We start from the raw sequence: 20,992 nt of genomic DNA on the forward strand, positions 1-20,992 counted from the left end.
AAAAAGAGCTGGGCGCAGTGGTGTGTGCCTGTAGTCCCAGCTACTCAAGAGGCTGAGGCAGGAAGATCCCTTGAGCCCAGAAGTTTTGGGCTGTAGTATCCTATGCCGATTGGGTGTCTGCACTAAATTAGGCATCAACATGGTGACCTCCAGGGAGTGAGGGACCACCAGGTTGCCTAATGAGAGAAGTGGCCCAGGTCAGAAACAGAGCAGGTCAAAACTCCCGTGCTTATCAGTAGTAGGATCACATCTGTGAATAGCCACTGCACTCCAGCCTGAGCAACACAGTAAATCCCCCGTCTTTAAAAACAAAAAAAGTAAGCATGGAATCCACTTCTCTGTTAACTTCTAAAAATTAGTCTTAGTTCTTTCTCTTTGCCAGAGGAAGCAGAATCTAATTTTAAAATTTAAAAGTACTTCTATGTGGCTTCACATAACATAATTTGTCTATTGCTAATTATTCTGAGCTTGATATGAGAATGTAGTAGATACTAAAAGGAGTATGGTAAAGGTAAACAATACTTCATCTTTAAAAACTAATTTTAATGAGGTTTATCCAAATATAGTTTTTTTTTTGTTTGTTTTGCTTTTGAGATGGAGTCCCGCTTTGTCACCCAGGCTGCAGTGCAATGGCGCAATCTCGGCTCACTGCAACCTCCGCCTCCCCGGTTCAAGCAATTCTCCTGCCTCAGCTTCCCAAGTAGCTGAGACTACAGGCATGTGCCACCATGCCCGGCTAATCCAAGTATAGTTTTAAAACATTATTTTGACTTCTACACTATGTACATACTTTACATATTCAAAAATAAAATCCTAAGTAAAAACTGAAACCTATGAACCATATCAAATTGGTAGCATAACCAGAGAAAAGTATTTCAAGTGACTTTTGAACACAGTACTCATTATACATTCTTCATGCAATATAGTCTAAATACGAAAATAAATGCAAAGAAATCTTAAACTACATGAAGCTTATTGGTATTAGCAATACCAGCACCATAATTTTAAAATGATTTTATGTATACAGTGGGAGAAAGCAAATAAGTTTATTATTTTTTTTTGAGACAGGGTCTCACTGTCAACCAGGCTGAAGTGCAGTGGGGCATGAACATGGCTCACTGCAGCCTCAACCTCCTGGGCTCAAGCGATCCACCTGCTTCAGCCTCCTGAGCAGCTGGGAACACAGGCACACACCACCATGCCTGGCTAATTTTTTTATTTTTTATAGAGATGGGGTCTCATCATGCTGCCCAGGCTGGCCTTGAACTCCTGGGCTCAAGCAATCCTTCCACCTCGGCCTTTCAACGTACTGGGATTACAGGCATGAGCCACTGTGCTTGGCCAGTTTATTAACTGTATTAAAAACCAAGATTTTCATTTAAGACAAGAGACAAATATAGAGTCAAGGAAGAAAAAGTCTGCTTGTTAAATAGGAATTGGAATATCACTCTGAACTCATGATTAAACAAGCAAAAACCTTTTTCTTAGTTCTCTCCTCTCAAAGCACCTAGAAGCAATGATACTGCAGCAGCAACGAATATGCCAAACATCCAGAACTTGGTTTCTATATACGATTTCTCATTAAAAAGAACCAAGACTCCCTGGATAAACAGCTCTTTCCAGAGGTGAGCAAAGAAAGTATAAGATAAACCCTGGAGTAACTTGTGTCAGAAAGCACTCCAAGATTAATGGGGAGCAGGGGTGTCAAGACACACAATAGTCAGCTTGAAATGGTTCCTACTGACCAAATCTGGGACAATTTGGTCACTAAAAAGAAAAACGACTGTAACTGGTTATAAAACAAGGAATAAATTAAAACCCATGAGAGTCTGAAGTGGTATCATTCACCCCTGCCCCAAAAAACATCATTGGGGGTGGCTATTTCTCCAGCTCTTTACTATGAATATTGAAAAGCAAAGAGATTAAATTTAACATTTAATTTGCATTTTGGGGAAGAACAATAGTTTACTTGCACTTAATGAAGGAAATCTCTTCCTTACAGAGAACCTCCAATAACTGATTTAAGCAAAAGTCATCATGGGTGCTAAAAACCACTAAGCAAAAGATTGTCAGAAACTGGGTATTTGCTTAGTGTCCAAGTTTTACCCCAAGATTACATATTAATCACAAACTGGCAAACCACACCTTTACAACAGATCAGTAGTCAGGACTTTAATCAAATGGTTACATTTAGCATCATTAATAGTGTGGGAATCTGACATTATGTGCCTCCTATATTATGCAATAGGAGGTACACAGCATCACCTATTAAATATTCTTGCCAAAGGAAGTTTTACTTTAAGCTAATTAAGCCTTCCTTTACACCTAACTTCCAGTTAATAGGAAATTCAGGGAGAAAGAGGAATAAATGAAATGACATTAGGAGGGCACAAATCCAGAATGTGGGTATATTTTACAAGACAACTGGTTTGGTCAATTAGGTGTCAGAAAAAAAGAAGGGAGGGAATATTCATCCTATTTAATTTCCCCTGCAAAAAGAAGAGGGGATGGATACTCTTCATTTTACAAAAGGACTAAAGACTTACTCACCAAATGCAATCAATGCATGAATCTTGACTGACTACAACTGGGGGCAGAACCCTCAAAGACACTTTGGAACAACTGAGGAATTTTGAAGATGGAGTTGTTAATTTTGATAGGCATTAATAATGATACTGGGGTTAGTAGGAGAATGTCCCTATTTTTAGGAAACACATGCTGAAATATTTGAGGATTACAGTGTTTGCAGCTTACTTTCAAATAATTACACACATACAGAGAAAGACAGGAAACAATATGGCAAAAATGCTAATCACTGAGTTGGTTATTCATCGCATTGATTAGCATTTTTATTCATTGCATGAATAACCGATCACAATTGTATAGAACGAACCTCTATACGACTAAAATTTTTCATAACAAAGTTAATAAAATTGTACTTCTATTGAGAAGTACGGTAGAAAGTACACGAAAGTACATCTATACTGGAATTATATTTGGGTTGAAATCTAAACTATCTTACTAGTTGTGTGCCCTAAGGCAAGTTGTAATTCTTCGTATCACTAAGTTAGTCACTTCTATAAAATTAAAGTAATAATACCTGCATCATTAGGTTGTTCTGAGAATTAAATAATTACAAATGCAAAAATGCCAAGCAGTACTGCACAAAATGAATAATCTGGTTTTCATAATTAATCAGTACATTACTAATAATCCTAAAATACAAAACTAAAGGACTACGTTCATTATATTCACATTCTATGATAAGGGGAAACTACATTAGGTAAAATTATTATTAATCCACTGACAGTCCAAGTGAAGTAATGGGGGAAATGAAGATTTATACAGTATTTTTTAAACCCAAGAATTCCAACTGAACACCTAGAGAAAAGGAAATCAAAATCGTGCAGCTTGCTTCCGGTATCAGCCGATCTCCAAATAAAGCATTAAGAAAATAAGTGGAAGTTATAGAGAATTTCTTCCTGACTTCAAGAGATTATCTACTTACACGCTGAAAAAGAAATTAAGTTTTTGTCTTCATTTTTGTAAGTTCCAAAAAAAGCACACAATTACGGGGTTTTATTCTAAATTCTGCTTGGATTCATAGAACTCACATGGACGCAATTTCCTTTTAATCAGTTCTAACGTACCTGTCATTTCTCGAGGTAACCCCTTTTTCTGATTAGGCCAGCAATAAAACGACTAGATGCAGAGTGATCCTCAGGAAGGAAAGAAAAAGAGGTGTTTGTGTTTGTGTGTGTGTGTGTGTGTGTGTATATATATATATCTTTTTTTTTTTTTTTTTTAAAGAAGTGCCATCTTTTTCTTTCTGTACCAGAGAAAAAGCAGAAGGGGAAAGGAGGAAAAAAAACAGGTCTGAGCCTCCCGGGTTCGACCAGGTGAGAGGTGGCAACACCTCCGGCCGCTCCGGGTTAGGGTGTTGGGCAAATGGGCGTGCAAAGGACGGGCAGCTCCCTGGAAGGTCGGGGTAACTGCTCCGGGACCGCGGGGCCCAAGGCCGGTCTCCTCCCAGAAGGATTAAATGCCACCGAGGGGATCCCGTGGGGTGTCTCCCGGCGCGGACTAGGGTGACAGACCCGGCTCTCCGCTCCCTTCGGCGCCAGGTGGGGGCCACGCGGTGTCAGCCACGGGCAGCGTGCAGGGGCCGTCCCCCGCGCGACCGGAGCCCGCCCTCCCCTCCCCGTTACCTGCGGGCGGCGGCGCCGGGCCCGGAGGCCTGCTGCTCCTCCTCCTTCTCCCGCCAGGCTGGGGCGGCGAGGCGGCGGCGGCGGCGGCCCGGGGGGAGGGGGCGGAGCGCGCGGCTCGCTGCCTCTCTCCTCCCCCGGGAGGCTCAGGGGCCCCTATCTCGGGCCGCCGCGCCTAGGCCCGTGAGCAGCCTGTGGCTGGGGCATGGCGGCACAGCCCACCGGCGTGCCCGCGAGGTGGGAGTGCGAGGAGGCGGGGAGGGAAGCACCCCCAGCGCTCGGAGGGGCCAGAGGGGAGGAGCGAGGGGGCCCGGGAGCCGCGCGCTGGCGACCGTTGGGGACGGTTGGCCGAGGGCAGGCGGTTGTTTGGGGAGCGCGGCGACGGCTCGCGTGTTCCCAGCGGGGCGGGGTGGGGAAGGGGAAGGGGACTGAGGGGAGGGGAGGGGGAGGTTGGGAGGGAGCCGCCGCCGCGCGCGTGCGGGCCGGCGCCGCCGCCGTTGCCGCTCCGCTCACTCCAGCCTGTTTGGGGGCACTTTGTTTGTGTCCCACAATGCTCTGCGCCGGCGGCCTGGCTGGGGAAGGGGAGGAGAAGGGGGCGGGGCGGAGCGAGCTCGGGGGCGGGGCTCGGGGCGGGGAAGGAAACGTGATGATTGCGCAAGCGCAGAAAATGGGCCCTCTTGGCCGTCGGGACTTGCACTGTTGGTGACTCCGTCTCCTTAGACGGTGGAGCCTGCGTGACCCAGAAAGGCCGTGAGTCTTGACACTGTATTTTTGCATATGTGCGCACATGTGCCGATTTACATTCACATGCCCCATAAGCCCTGTCCCATTTGTCCTTCCTCTAAGCCGTCCTCTTACCCAGTTCCCCTCTCACACCTGAGAAGCATTTCTCCGCAGGAGTCACATTTATAGCATTTTTTTTTTCTTCGAACTAAAAACATTACTCCTATTTTCTCGGGTAGTTTTTGTAGGGAGGTCGAAATAGAAACACTTCAGCCCCTCTTCGGCGAGGGAGGTTAGTTGGTAAGGTGCCCATTGTTCACCCATGGAAACAGGCCTGCCAAGGGCCGCCCCGCAGACGGGTGAGCCCGCGCCCCCGTCTTGGGCGGACTGGGACCTGCGGCGGGTGTCTGGATTGCGTGGCTCCTCGGGCCTCCTCGCAATGCTTGCTCTCTGCCGTTCTAGCACTTGCCTCGGTGACCTGGCAGGACGTGCGGCTCTTGAGATGAGTGGAGAAACGGACTCCCAGGTCCCTCTCGTTCTTCCAACACAGGGACAGCTAGAGCTGCTCCAAAAATATACCTTACTTCTTCCACAACCGTGAATCTGTCATTTTTACTGCACCATCACTTACTTCCTGGCCTTCCCGGAGGAAGTGTGCGGGCCTCCCCGAAGTAACCGGTACCGCCCGGGGGGTTTTGAAGTTCTTGGTCAACTGCAAAATCAATCAACCTAGTTAACTCCTAGGGCCCTAAGTCTTGGCTTCCCCTGGCCAAGCGGGCGAGCGCTCTCCACACCGCCCCCGGAGGTCATAGGGGTTCCCGGGACTGCAGGCGGCAGCGCCCCAGGTGCCTGGGGGCGGGCGGGGTGCGGGCGGGTGCTCCTTGGGCGCTTTCTGTTTTCCCACGCCTCCAGTTTGCAAACCGAAAGACTTCTTTCCAGAGGGTTTTGTGCAAGGTGGGTGGACGTCCCGCTGAAGTAGAGTGGATTTTCCTTTTGAAACACTTGGCAACATCTCACATTAATTCACTCTGAGAGACAAGCAGCCAAGCACCTGAACACCCTGACACTTGCAATCTTCTTTAGGAATAAAGGCAATAAAAACAACTTCTGTTTTTATAGTCCTTCGCAGTTTCCAACAAGTTTTCAAGCATGTATAATGTTATCTAATCCTTACGGCAACTGTAATTCACAGGTTTTATCACAGGTTTCTATTATTATTCCCACTATCATTCTTATTATTCCCATTTCAGAGATGAGAAAAATCAGAAAGATGCGAACTAGGCCCAGAAACTTTTGCACTAAGTTTTGAAGAGGGGAAGGGAAAGAAGGCGGAATGCTTACCCGGGAGAGGACTGGCGGCCACAGAGCAGGGCTCAGGAAAGGGCAGGAGCTGGGGCCCTGGTGAGGAATGTGTGAGAATGTATGTAGGTGGTAAGCAACTGGACAAGAATCAGGGTGGAAATGAAGTAGTCAAATCCTATCTACCTCTCCTAGTGCCTTTAACAGGATAGTCAATAAAAGACCATGAGGCAAGTCTTTTCTAAGTGCTTCTCCAGGGGCTGTGGTGGCAGCTCCTCAACTACTACACTGACACAAAAATTTGCTTTCCTTTGTAGTACAACTTGAAGTCAGGTAGAGGAATGCCTCTAGCTTTGTTATTTTTGCTCAGAATTGCCCTAGCTTTTCAGGGTCTTTTGTGGTTCCATACAAATTTTAGGATTTTTTTTTCTAGTTCTGTGATGAGTGTCATCGATATTTTGGTAGGGATTGTACTGTACCTGTAGGTGGCTTTGGGTAGTGTGGATATTTTAACAATATTAATTCTTTCAATTCATGAGCGTGAGATATCTTTCCTTTTTTTTTTTTTTTTTTTTTGTTCTCTTCATTTTCTTTCATCAATGTGTATACTTTTCCGGGTAGAGATTTTTCACTTCCTTGCTTACATTTATTGCTAGGTATTTTATTTTGCTTTTTTGTAGCTATTGTGAATGAGATTGTTTTCTTGATTTCTTTTTCAGATTGATGGCTGTTAGCATATAGAAAATCAACTGTGCTGGGTGTGGTGGCTCACGCCTGTAATCCCAACACTTTGGGAGTCCAAGACAGGCAGATCACGAGGTCAGGAGTTCAAGACCAGCCTGGCCAACATAGTGAAACCCCATCTCTACTAAAAATACAAAAAAGTTAGCTGGGAATGGTGGCACGCGCCTGTAGTCCCAGCTACTTGGGAGGCTGAGGTAGGGAATCGCTTGAACCCAGGGGGTGGAGGTTACAGTGAGTCGAGATCGTGCCACTCCAGCCTGGCGACAGAGCAAGACTCCATCTCCAAAAAAAAAAAAAAAGAAAAGAAAGTCAATTGATTTTTGTATCCTTCAACTTAACTGAATTCGTTCATCAAAGTTCTGAAAGATGGAGTCTTTAGGTTTTTCTAAATATAAGAACAAGTCATCTGCAAACAAGGATAATTTGACTTCTTCCTTTCCAATTCAGTTGCCCTTTATTTCTTTCTCTTGCCTAATTGCTCAGGTGAGGACTTCCAGAAATATATTGAATAGGAGTGGTGAAAGTGGGTATCCTTGTCTTGTTCCAGATCTTAGTGGAAAGGCTTTCAATGTTTTCCTGTTCAGTGCGATATTAGCTGCGGGTTTGTCATCTATGGCTTTTATCATTTAAAAACTTTTTTTCCCTTAGATTATTCCCTTGTCTCCTCTGCCTTTTCCACTTAAAAAAATTTTTTTTGGAGACAGGCTCTCATTGTGTTGTCCAAGAGTGCAGTGGTGCAATCACAGCTAAATACAGTCTCAAACTCCTGGGCACAAGCGTCCTCTGGCCTCAGCTTTCCAAATAGCTAGGACTACGAGTGTGCCACCGTGCCTGGCTAATTTTAAAAATTTTTTGTAGAGATGGGTCTTGCTATGTGAACTTGGGCTCAAGTGATCCTCCTGAAGTGCTGGGATTACAGGCATAAGCTACCATACCTGAGCCCTTTCCTGCTTTTCTTTCTCATTTAACATTTAAATATTTTATCATCCTTCCACTCCACCCCCACCTCAGGTCTGAAGAATTTATTAACTAACAAATGACCGTGAGGCCCTTAAGAGCTCAATGCTAGATGCTTGGAGAGGGTGTGAGAAAAAATTCAAAGAAGATTAACTTTGCAGGAGCCCTCTTGTCTGTTTTGGCTCTGGGCAGGGTCAGTTTCTGTGGCTTCTGCAGCCTCCCACCTTTTTCCTTCTTGAGCTGGTAGAGACTTGCCTCTGGGTTGCTGGAATATACACACCTTTCTTTGATACTAGGTTAAATAATACTGCTGGGAGGATTTTGTGAAATCAGAATCCTGTACACAGGTGAAAAAAACAAATGTAGACAGTATGAGGAACCTTTAATTATTAACTTGGTGTGGATGATTCTGAGGAATTCAAATTCCAGGCAAATTCCAGGAGTTATATTTCAGTCACGAGCTCTTTGGGGGAATAAATTCTGCAAAAGATGGCACTTCCTTGTGAAAGACCATTATAACTGAATGGAAACTTAGTTATTTAGTCCAAAAGCATTAGCATTAAGGCATGAATCCTTTCTACCCGACCTTGCCTCCTTATTAGATTAGATTATACAACTACATATATAAAAAATTAATCTCACTCTCTTACCCTAAAATTTATACCTCTTCTAGTGTTCACATTTTACCATTCACCCAGTGAAGCAGGGTGACTTTCCTACTTTACTACTGTATCTCAATTCCAATCCATCAACAAGTCCTGTTGAATCTGTCCCTCTCCACTGCCACCGTCCTAAAATAAGATGATACTAGCTTGTGCCTGGAGAATTATAATACCACTCATGTGGTTTCCCAAATGCACTCTCCCTTTTCCTCATTCTCTACATGGTCGCCAGAGTTGCAATGCATAGCAGTGATGTCAGCCAACAATGGCTTCCTATTGCTCCCAGGATAAAGTCCCAAACCCTCAGCATGGCTTTCACACCGCTGTGCAGTCTGGGCCCTTTCACTGTCTTGAGCTTCATCTCTTAGCTATGCTTTTTCAGGAAATGTGCCAGTTGCAGAGGCAGTTTTGTTTTTTCTTTTCTTTTTTTTTTTTTTGAGACGGAGTCTGACTCTGTCGCCAGGCTGGAGTGCAGTGGCGTGATCTCGGCTCACTGCAACCTCTGCCTCCCGGGTTCAAGCGATTCTCCTGCCTCAGCCTCCTGAGTAGCTGGGACTATAGGTGCACGCCACCACACCCAGCTAATTTTTGTATTTTTAGTAGAGACGGGGTTTCAGCATATTGGCCTGGCTGGTCTCGAACTCCTGACCTTGTGATCCGCCTGCCTCGGCCTCCCAAAGTGCTGGGATTACAGGCGTGAGCCATCATGACTGGCAGTTTTTTTTTTTTTTTAATCTTCTAAAATGCTATGCTGTTTCTCCATTACGCATATTATTTCTTCTGTGTAGAAATACTGTACTCCGTTCCTTAGCTGATTTCCTTTCAATCCTCAGATCTCTTCTTTTACATATAGATACACATATATAGACACACACATATACATATGTCAGATTTCTTGAGATATAGTTCACATACCATACAATTCACCCATTTAAGATATGTAATTAAATGGCTTTTGGCATATTCACAGAGCTTTGCAACCATCACCATAATCAATTTTATAACATTCTCATTACTCAGAAAGAAACACATACCTGTTAGCAGTTACTCCCATTTTCCCCCAACTCCTCGGCCCTAGGAACCACTAACTTAGTTACTTTCTCTCTGTACAGATCTGCCATATATTTCTTTTTTGCAGTTTCAGTGAGAGCTGTGCCATGTTTGGCTGGTATAACGGTTAAGTCCTCTGCATTGTTTTCCCTTTCTCTTTTTTCCCCAGCATTTCTAAAAAGGGACTAGGTTGTTTGCCCTATAGTGTTTGCCACAATCTGGATTTTGTCAACTGCATCCCTGTGGTGTATTTATGTTCCCTTAGCTGCATTTTGTGTAATTTGGCAGTAGGATCTAAATGTTTTATCAGATTCAAGTTTAATTTTTGGCAATATTACTTTATAGGTGGCAATGTACGTTTCCACTGAGAGATACACAGTGTATGCTTGTCCTTCTTTTTGTGATGTTGGCAGCCATTAATGAGAAATGCCCAGATCAATTCATTCATTAGGAGTTTTTAAGTGGTGATATAATTGTATCATTATTCATTTACTAGCTATTGTACAATGTTTCTACAAAGGGAAATTGCCCCTTTTCGATTATTCGATTACCTAGTGATATTGTTTATATAAGAAAGCATGATAAATGCTTGATTATTTCCCTTTTACCAAATAATCTCTTAATTGTTGCCACTTCTCTCCTTTTCAGCCACTACCATCCTGATCCAAAGTCCTTAACCTGACCCCCAAGACCTTGAATCTTTGGGATCCTACTCCTTTTGTAAGGTCCTGCATGATTTGGTCCCCATCTCTGCAGCCTCCTTTCAGGCCACTTTCCTCCTCTCTCGCTATATCTAAGCCAACTGACCTATTTTCATTTCCTAAGTCACCAGAGTTTTTTCCATTTCAGGGCCTTTGCCCATATTCCCTCACCTGGAAAGCTTTCTCCAACTTCCACTAACTCTTACTTACCTTTCAATCATTGTTTTCTTAAGGAAGACTAGGTTGGTCTTCTGATTATATCCTCTCGTACCACCCTCTGTTTGACCTTCATGGCACTTCTTATACAGATGCTCCTCAACTTATGATGGGGTTATATTGCAATAAACCCATTGTAAGTTAAAAATATCATAAGTCAAAAATGCATTTATTTATTTATTTATTTGAGATGGAGTCTCACTCTGTCTCCCAGGCTGGAGTGCAGTGGTGCAATCTCAGCTCACTGCAACCTCTGCCTCCCGGGTTCAAGCGATTCTCCTGCCTCAGCCTCCCTAGTAGCTGGGATTACAGGCATGCATCACCATGTCCACCTAATTTTTGTGTTTTTAGTAGAGATGGGGTTTCACCACATGGCCCGGGCTGGTCTCAAACTTCTGACTTCAAGTTATCCGCCCACCTCGGCTTCCCAAAGTGCTGGGATTAAAGGCATCAGCCACCACACCCAGCCAAAAATACATTTAATACATCTAACCTACCAAACATACCTGGCCTACCTTAAATGTGCTGAGAACATTTACATTTGCCTACAGTTGGGCAAGATCATCCAACACAAAGCCTATTTTACACTAAAGTATTAAATATCTCATTTACTTTATTGTGAAAGTAGAAAATAGAATGGTTGTATAGACATGTGAAGTACAGTCTCTTTTGTATATTTATCACTTTACACTGTTGTAAAGTCAAAAAATCTCAAGTTGGGGACTGTCTGCAGTTCATATTTATGCTTATTTGTGATAAGCATATGTCTGATCATTTGTATAATGTCTGCCTCCTCACTAAACCATAAGTTCCATGAAGGCAGCAATCATATCTACTATTTTTCTTCTAAGATTAACTTAATGATTGGAATATAGTATATGCTCAAAAAATAAATGTTGAAGTCATATTTGGGAAAAAGAAAATACTTTATCTTAGCCGGGTGCGGTGGCTCACGCCTGTAATCCCAGAACTTTGGGAGGCCGAGGCAGGTGGATCACCTGAGGTCAGGAGTTTGAGACCAGCCTGACCAACAGGGTGAAACCCCGTCTCTACTAAAAATGCAAAAATAAGCTGGGCATGGTGGCAGGCACCGGTAGTCCCAGCTACTCAGGAGGCTGTGACAGGAGAATTGCTTGAACCCGGGAGGCAGAGCTTGCAGTGAGCCAAGATCATACCACTGCACTCCAGCCTGGGCGACGGAGCGAGACTCCATCTCAAAAAAAAAAAAAAGAAAGTACTTTATCCCAATTTGTAAAGAGTGAAGATGGAAGATTTACTGAGTTCTTCTGATATTCAAATCTAAGTAATCTGGCCCCAGAACCTAAGATATCAGGTTGAAATCCCAGTATAGACATACCTCAGAGATATCGTGGGTTCAGTTAAAGACCATCACAATAAAGTGGGTCACACACACTTTATGGCTTCTCAGTACACATAAAAGTTATGTTTACACTATACTATGGTCCAAGATTGTCCAACCCATGGCCCGCAGGCTACATGCAACCCAGGACAGCTTTGAATGTGGCCAAACACAAATTTGTAAACTTTCCTAAAGGATTATGAGATTTTTTTTGCAATTTTTTCTAGCACATCAGCTATTGCTAGTGTCAGTATATTTTCTGTGTGGCCCAACACAATTCTTATTCTTCCAATGTGGCCCAAGGAAGCCAGAAGATTGGACACCCCTGCTATAGTCAATTAAGTGTACAAGAGCATTATATCTAAAAAAATAAAAATTAAAAATACTGTATTGCTTAAAAGTGCTAATGATCATCTGAACCTTCAGCGAGTCATAGTCTTTTTGCTGGTGGAGGGTCTTGCCTCACTGTTGATGGCTGCTGACTGAGCAAAATGGTGGTTGCTGAAGGTTGGGGTGGCTACAGCAATTTCTTTAAAAATGAGACAACAATGAAGTTTGATGCATCAATTGACTCTTTATTTCACAAAAGATTTCTCTGTAGCATGCAATGCTGTTTGGTAGCATTTTACCTGCAGTAGAATGTCTTGCAAAATTGGAGTCAGTCCTCTCAAACCCCGCTGCTGCTTTATCAACTACGTTTATGTAATATTCTAAGTTCTTTGTTGTCATTTCAACAAAGTTCCCAGCATCTTCACCTTTATGTTTATCATGAGTAGATTCCATCTCAAGAAACTATTTTTGGCTGGGTGTGGTATATGCCTATAATCTCAGTATTTTGAGAAGCCAAGGTAAGGGACTCACTTAAGACCAGAAGTTCAAGACCAGCCTAGGCAACATAGCAAGACCGTATCTCTACAAAAACAATTTTTTTAATTAGCCAGACGTGGTGGCATGCACCTGTAGTCCCAGCTAATTGGGAGGCTGAGGTAGGAAGATTGTTTGAGCCGAGGAGTTTGAGGTTACAGTGAGGTATGATTGCACCACTGCACTCCAGCCTGGGTGACAGAGCAAGACCCTGCCTCAAAAAACAAAACACTTCCTTTGGCCCTCCACCAGAAGCAACTCCTTATTGTTCAAGTTTCATTATGAGATTGCAACAATTCAATCATATCTTCAGGTTCCACTTCAAATTCTAGTTCTCTTGCTATTTCTAGCATATCTGTAGTTACTTCCTCTACTGGAGTCTTGAACCCTTCAAAGTCATGAGGGGTGGAATCAACTTCTTCCAAAGTCCTGTTAATGTTGATATTTTGACCTTCTCCCACAAATCATGGATGTTCTTAATGACATCTAGAATGGTGAATCCTTTCCAGAAGGTTTTCACTTTGCCTAGATCCATCAGAGGAATCACTATACATGGTAGCTAAGGCCTTTTGAAATGTATTTTTTTTTTTTTTTGAGACGGAGTCTCGCTCTGTCGTCCAGGCTGGAGTGCAGTGGTGCTATCGCGGCTCACTGCAACCTCCGCCTCTCAGATTCATGCCGTTCTCCTGCCTCAGCCTCCCGAGTACCTGGGACTACGGGCGCCCGCCACCACGCCCAGCTAATTTTTTTGTATTTTTAGTAGAGACGGGGTTTCACCATGTTAGCCAGGATGGTCTTGATCTCCTGACCTCGTGATCCGCCCGCCTCAGCCTCCTAAAGTGCTGGGATTACAGGCGTGAACCACCACACCTGGCTTCTTATTCCCCCCCCCCCTTTTTTTTTTTTGAGACGGAGTATCTCTCTGTCACCCAGGCTGGAGTGCGGTGGGCAATCTCAGCTCGCTGAAAGCTCCGCCTCCCGGGTTCACGCCATTCTCCTGCCTCAGCCTCCTGAGTAGCTGGGACTACAGGCACCCGCCAACACACCCAGCTAATTTTTTTGGATTTTTAGTAGAGACGGGGTTTCTCTGTGTTAGCCAGGATGGTCCTCGAACTCCTGACCTCGTGATCCACCCGCCTCAGCCTCCCAAAGTGCTGGGATTACAGGTGTGAGCCACCACAACTGGCTGAAATGTATTTCTTAAGTAAGACCTGAAAGTAGAAATAGCTCTGTGATCCATGGATAGCAGAATAGACGTTGTGTTAGCAGGCATGGAAACAACATTAATCTTGTACATCTTCATCAGAGCTCTTGGGTGACCAGTTGCACTGTTGGAGAGCAGTAATACTTCGAAAGGAATCTTTTTTGAGCAGTAGGTCTCAATAGTGCACTTAAAATATTCAGTAAACTATGCTGTAAACAGATGTGCTTTCTCCTTCAGGCTGTGATGTTTCATTTATAGAGCACAGGCAGAATAGATTGAGCATAATTGTTAAGGGCTCTCGGATTTTCAGAATGGTAAATGAACATTGGTTTCCACTTAAAGTCACCGGCTGCTTTAGCCCCTAACAAATGAGTCAGCCTGTCTTTTGAAACCAGCCACTGCCGCCTTCTCTCTAGCTATGAAAGTCCTAAATGTATCTCTTTCCAATCTAAGGCTGTTTTGTCACAAGAAGCATAGCTTTCAGCTTATCTCAGCTTTTGATCTGTCTTTCTCACTAAGCTTAATCAATTCTAGATTTAAAGAGAGAGACGTGTGACTTTTCCTTTCACTTGATCACTTGGAGGCCATTCTAGGGTTATTAATTGGCCTAATTCCAATATTGTTGTGTCTCAGGGAATAGAGAGGTCTGAGGAGAGGCAGACAGACTAGAAACAACTGGTCAGTGGATCAGTACGAGCACACATGTTTATTAAGTTTACCATCTTACATGGGTGCGGTTTGTGGTGCCCCTAAACAATTACAATAGTGATCAAAGTTCACTGATCACAGATCACCATAACAGTTATTATAATTAATGAAAAAGTTTGAAATATTGTGAGAATTGTCAAAATGTGATAGAGACATAAAGTAAGTGCATGCTGTTGGGAAAATGGCTCCAATAGACTTGTTCAATGCAGGGTTGCCACACACATCTTCAATTTGTGAAAAATACAGAATCTGCAGAGTGCAATAAGGTGAGGCACAATGAAACAAAGTATGCCTATATACTCTAATCTGTAGGAATACACCATACAAATCTATATATTGAAGAGGAACTAACCTCAATTTTGGGGGGTTCTAAATTTATAAATCCCAGGGAAGAGACTTACTGGTTTAGCTTGGTTTGAGTACTCATCCCTAAACCAATCAACTTTCTTATAAGAAAATGCAGCCTGGGCACAGTGGCTCACGCCTGTAATCTCAGCACTTTGGGAGGCTGAGGCAGGTGCATCACAAGGTCAGGAGATTGAGACCATCCTGGCTAACACGGTCTCTACTAAAAATACATTAACAAAATTAGCCGGGCGTGGTGGTGGGCACCTTGTAGTCCCAGCTACTCGGGAGGCTGAGGCAGAGCTTGCAGTGAGCTGAGATCCCGCCACTGCACTCCAGCCTGGGCAACAGAACGAGACTCCATCTCAAAAAAAAAAAAAAAAAAAAAACAGAAAATGCAGCTTTCATGCCAGATGTGTGGATGCTATGGGGCAGTTTCTAGGAGAAGGAACTATACCAGGCAGATAATCTCATAGTTGAGCACATGCATATTTCTTTCCATAGTCTAATTTCATAAATTCTCTTGTCTAGCATAATGCAGTTTTCCCATGTAGAACAGACACCTTGCCTACTAAATGAGAAACAAGTAAAAGACATGACCAGCTACTACATTTATCTTTCATTTCCAGAATCTCAGTTGATCAGGTCTGGATGTAGTTGTATATAATTTTGCAATCTATGGGCTAAATGACAAATGTAACAGCCCTCAAAACAATACAGTCATATCTTTTGCAAAGGTCCTAAGGTCAGCTCCTGTTGTATGAGAAATTACCTTGGGGCAATGGTAGCCTCCTAGACCCTTAGGCAAAGCTATGTCAGGGGAAGACCCACAGGCCAAACTAAGTATCTAGAATCCCACAATTTATTAAAAAATTTAAAACAGTGAGAAGTAAGAGGAAAGAGTGAGGTAGATTAACACCCTTTGGGTAAGGTACAAGCAGGGTGAAGGACCATACTACCTGGATCTAGATTACACAATGTTCATAGTCCTGTCTTTCCCCTTGCTGTGCCAGCTTTTCTTTCTGACGGTGTGGTTATGAGGATCAGAGGTGATGTTTGAGCAAGGGGTCCAACAGACGGAAGGTGTATGGAACCAGTATACACAGGGACTTGCCTATTGGAAAGACACAGGGATATGTATGCATGGCAGTAGCTGTATCTCATCAATCAGCCTGATGAGTAGGTCTCAATTTCATTTGCATTTTTGGGGCAAAGGACAAATGGGGTTAGAATAATATCAACTATGAGTGGCTGATGTAAGTCTTCAACAATGTCAAGGGCTTAATGTGTCTCATGTATATTTAGTGAATCATGAATATTTGCTATGTCTTGGTCCTTCCTTCCCTTTCTATCTACTTTAGAACATGTATGTTCTAACATGTCTGACATGCCTGTTAGAAGTGCTTGTTCCCCAGTGCTACAAAGAAATACCACTTGAACGTAAATTTAATTTTCTCAGCAAGGCCATTTTTACTTTCTGCAGAAAGGGCACACTAGCCAGCTGTTTTGCCACGAGAGTACACCAAACAAAGGAGACAGGGTTATTTATAACCTGACACGTCTACCCTACTGCTGTGTATGGTTTCCATTGCCTGGAATGGGACCTGAAATTCTGTATTTGTCCCAACTGGCTAGCAACTTAGAACTTTCTAAAAGAGACAAAGGCAGAGGAGAACAAAGGAAGGAGGTAGTAACTTGTGGAATGCTGAGAAAGGTAAAAATACCTCCAAATAAGGAAGAGGAACAGGCTATGACCTAATGCTTGCTTGGACTAGTATAAGCATGCCAGGGCAAATATTTAGGCTAAATTGTGGGAGCTAAGAACACAAAGTACATTGATTTCTTTATTATGGCTAGCAGATATCTGAGAATGTTAGCACAGGTCTTTGAATAAATTTTGCTTCTAAGAGAAGTTACTATTTATTCCTAATTAGACAGGGAGGAAAGTCTTTTTGAAGAGGAACCTTTACTTTACTTTTTACATGCCATTTGCTTCCACACTTGGTTTCACTTAGCCTTTTTATTTTTTGTTGTCTGCTCTATTAGTAAAACTGAAAATTCTCTAAAAATTTAAAATGTGCATTACAAATTGAAGATCATGTATAGTCAAGATTACTGTTGAAGATCTCTTAAATTGCCCATAAGGCACAATATATTGCATTTATGAGCCACCTTGGAGGCTGACATTCTGTCTCTCAGTAAGTCCAACCTAGATGATTTTCCTTGCAGCATTGGAACAGATGGCTCATCCTTCTATTGAGCCCCAGAGGAAGTCATTGGCTTGCATGTAGGACTTCTAGACTTGGACTCAGACTGCTAGATGCCCACACTATGAGAGGCACCTGGAAACAGACCAACTGAGAGAATGACACGTTTGTGTCTTCTATCTTCTGCTTACTTTGGGCATTAATTTGCTTAGTCAAATGATGCTTATACTTCCCTCTCTCAAGCCTACTTCAGTTCATATGAATTAAATGTGTGTACATTCTATTTCTAGGGTAAAAAAGTATTAAATGATGAAAGACAACTAGAATATCCACAATTTTTAAAAAACTCTTTAGAAAAGAAGAAAAAGAAGAGCAACCTACAGAGGTCACTTGCCCAGATCTTATAGCACATCTTGCTGGAGGAAGACAATAAAGTAGATCATAGGGCCAGCAAACTTAATGTGCATCTGTTTGTTAATTTACTTCCTTAAGAGTGGATTAAGTTCAGTATGGCCGCCCCAGGATTCTGCTAGGAGGGTTTTCCTTATTTGTATCCAACAGGGCCATCCCTGAGTATGATGATTAATGTTATGTGTCAACTTGACTAGGCTAAGGAATACTCAAATAGCTGGTAACACATTATTTCTGGGTGTGTCTGTGAGGATGTTTCTGGAAGAGATTAGCATTTGAATCAGTAGATTAAGTAGAGATCACCCTCACCAACATGGGTGAGTGTCATTCAATCCATTGAGGACCTGGATAGAACAAAAAGGTGAAGGAAGGGTGAATTTGTTCTCTCTGCTTGAGGTGGGACATCCATCTTCTTCCACCCTCAGACAGCTGTGCTCCTGATTCTCAGGCCTCGGGACCCAGACCAGGATTTCCATCAGCTCCCCTGGCTTGCAGGCCTTCTGACTTCTGACTCACCATCAGCTCTCCTGGATCCAGCTTGCCAATGGCAGATCGTGGGACTCCTTGGCCTCTAATCGCATGAAACAATGCCCACGGTATGTCTCCTATTAAATAAATATATATATAATCTCTTATTTGTTCTGCTTCTCTGGAGAACCCTGACTAATACACTGAGAAAGAGCTTGGGGAGGACTCCTCTGAAGGGGACTCTATTTTAGCAGTAGACTCTATGTTGGCGAATACATTTGAGCTGAGTCTTATCTTACGGGTTGAGCAATAATCACAGGTGATTTCGCAAGGATTGACTTTTGTTTTATTTTATTTTATTTTGCAGTGCTTAAGACTGAAACAGCTCATTGCATTCATTTTTGAGGACAGTGTTTGCTAATAACCCAATGCAGAAATCATTTGTGGTTAGGATTATGATCTAATCATTCACCAAACTTATAACAGATGATCTTCACTGGGTCACAAAAAAATTGCACAACAGTGGGGTAATTAATATTTTCTAATAAAAAAATGGAACTCTCATAGTAGCCATCTAGATGGGGGAGAAGGTGTTCTCAATTTTGTTATGTGTTTTTAATTCTGTTTGGCAGTTATATTCCATTTTTCTGGCTCATTCATTCTTTTGCACTTAGAAGACTATTTTCTATCATCTCTTCTGTCAGTCCTCCAATACTTCCTTTACCACTGTCTCTCAGTTAATGCCCATCATAAAAAACTACCACAGGCTGGGTGCAGTGGCTCACACCTGTAATTCCAGCACTTTGGGAGGATGAGGTGGGTGGATCACCTGAGGTCAGGAGTTTGAGACCAGCTTGGCCAACAAGGTGAAACTCCGTCTCTACTAAAAATACAAAAAATTAGCTGGGCATGGTGGTTGGCACCTGTAGTCCCAGCTACTTGAGAGGCTGAGGTGGGAGAATTGCTTGAACTTGGGAGGTGGAGGTTGCAGTGAGCTGAGATTGTGCGACTGCACTCCAGCCTGGGCAACAGGGTGAGACTCTCAAAAAACAAAACAAAACAAAACAAAAAACAAAAAAAGAACTACTACAAATATGGTGGCTAAAAACAACACACGTTTTTTATCTCACAATCTAGAAGTCACAAGTTGGACAGAAGTCTCCCTGGCTTAAAATCAAGGTATAGGCAGGACTATGTCCATTTCTGAAAGCCATACGGAGAAGCCCTTTTTGCCTTTTCTCGTTTGTAGAGGCCACTTGTACTCCTTGGCTCATGGTCTCCTTATTCCATCTTGAAAGCCAGCAACTCTTCTCTGCCCCTTTCCCCATCATCACGTTTCTCTCAACCACGTTCTTCTGCCTCCTTCTTCCACTGTTTATTTTGTTTTGTTTTGTTTTAGATGGAGTCTCGCTCTGTCACCCAGGCTGGAGTGCAGTGGTGTGATCTCAGCTCACTGCAACCTCCACCTGCCAGGTTCAAGCAATTCTCCTGCCTCAGCCTCCCGAGTAGCTGGGACTGCAGGCGCGCGCCACCATGCCTACCTGATTTTTTGTATTTTTTGTAGAGATGGGTTTTCACCATGCTGGCCAGGCTGGTCTTGAATTCCCGGCCTCGGCCTCCCAAAGTGCTGGGATTACAGGCGTGAGCCAACACACCCAGCCCCCTTCCACTGTTTTTAGTAATAGCCATAGTGAAGATATAGTTCACATACCACATAATTCATGCATTTAAAGTGGACAATTTGATAGTTGTTAGTATATTCACGGAGCTATACATCCATCCATTACCAGAACCAAGTCTGGAACATTTTCACTATCCCCAAGAAACCCTGTGCCCTTTAGCAATTATCTTTTATTCTTGCCCATCACTCATTCCTAACCCTTGGTAACCACTAATCTGCTTTCTGCCTTTATGGATTTTCCTCTTCTGGCCTTTTCATGTAAATGGAATCACACAGTATATGCTCTTTTGTCACTGGCTTTTTTCACTTGGCATGCTTTCAAGGTTCATCCATGTCTCAGTACTTCATTCTCCTCTTCCACTTTTAAGGACTCATGAGATTAGATCGGGCCTACCCTGGTAATCCAGCAAAAGCTGCCCATCTCACGGTCCTTACTGTTTTTTGTTTTTGAAAGAGTCTCGCTCTGGTGCCCAGGTTGGAGTGCAGTGGCATGATCTCGTCTCACTGAAACCTCTGCCTCCTGAGTTCAAGTGATTCTCCTGCCTCAGCCTCCTGAGTAGCTGGGATTACAGGTGCATGCCATCACACCCAGCTAATTTTTGTATTTTTAGTAGAGATGGTGTTTCACTATGTTGGTCATGCTGGTCTCGAACTCCTGACCTGAAGATCCGCCCGCCTCGGCCTCCCAAAGTGCTGGGATTACAGGTGTGAGCCACCGTGCCCGGCCCACGGTCCTTACCCTTAATCACATCTGCCAAGTCCCTCTGGCCATGTAAGGTAACACAGTCACAGATCTCAGGGTTTAGGACATGGACATCATTGGGGGGCCATTACTCAGTCTACCACAATGAATATCCTTCCTATTTCAGAGAGAAAATAAAAGCAGTCAGAGGAGAGTGGAGAATTTCCCCTATTCCCCAGCATGTGGAGCCACGGACTCTGCCTTCTCCCAGTCAAGATGGTACAGAATCTCATATTCCCAGCATTTCTCATCACAGAATTCCCCTTTCTGTCCTGCTAGCAAAGGCCATGCTGCCACTCAGCGCCGAACCCCTTCTCCTCTCGCTTACTCAGTGGCACTGTTGGAGCTACCCTCCCCTCTCCTGCATTATCATTTTACTTTTCTCTTGGATCATTTCAATTGGCATAAAACAACTTGTAATTTCACCCTTCTGAAAACAAAATCC

At 43.4% G+C, this 20,992-nt stretch overlaps 2 protein-coding genes across 19 annotated transcripts in view; one reads left to right on the forward strand and one right to left on the reverse strand.

Annotated features, from left to right (window-relative positions):
• ZBTB44 (zinc finger and BTB domain containing 44) overlaps nucleotides 1–4,338 on the reverse strand; it is an 87,648-nt gene extending 83,310 nt beyond the window's left edge. For 14 of the 18 annotated variants that reach the window (XR_010147349.1, XR_010147352.1, XR_010147350.1 and 11 more), the window contains exon 1: nucleotides 4,209–4,338. The gene's annotated coding sequence lies outside the window, so the exon portion shown is untranslated. Of the gene's footprint in view, nucleotides 1–3,650; nucleotides 3,847–4,208 lie in introns of those variants that run through there. The other 4 variants (XM_054662860.2, XM_054662862.2, XR_010147351.1 and 1 more) reach the window with 3 other exon arrangements.
• Nucleotides 1,540–20,766, forward strand: LOC134807407 (uncharacterized). Its single transcript, XM_063784648.1, has 4 exons — nucleotides 1,540–1,625; nucleotides 4,034–4,442; nucleotides 18,082–18,252; nucleotides 20,675–20,766. The coding sequence occupies exons 1-3, from the start codon at nucleotides 1,540–1,542 to the stop codon at nucleotides 18,229–18,231; spliced, it is 645 nt and encodes a 214-aa protein (XP_063640718.1). The 3' UTR covers nucleotides 18,232–18,252; nucleotides 20,675–20,766.
• Nucleotides 20,767–20,992: the final 226 nt, after the last annotated feature.

Source organism: Pan troglodytes, chromosome 9 (genome assembly GCF_028858775.2).
Source record: "Pan troglodytes isolate AG18354 chromosome 9, NHGRI_mPanTro3-v2.0_pri, whole genome shotgun sequence".
Classification (NCBI taxonomy): Eukaryota; Metazoa; Chordata; class Mammalia; order Primates; family Hominidae; genus Pan; species Pan troglodytes.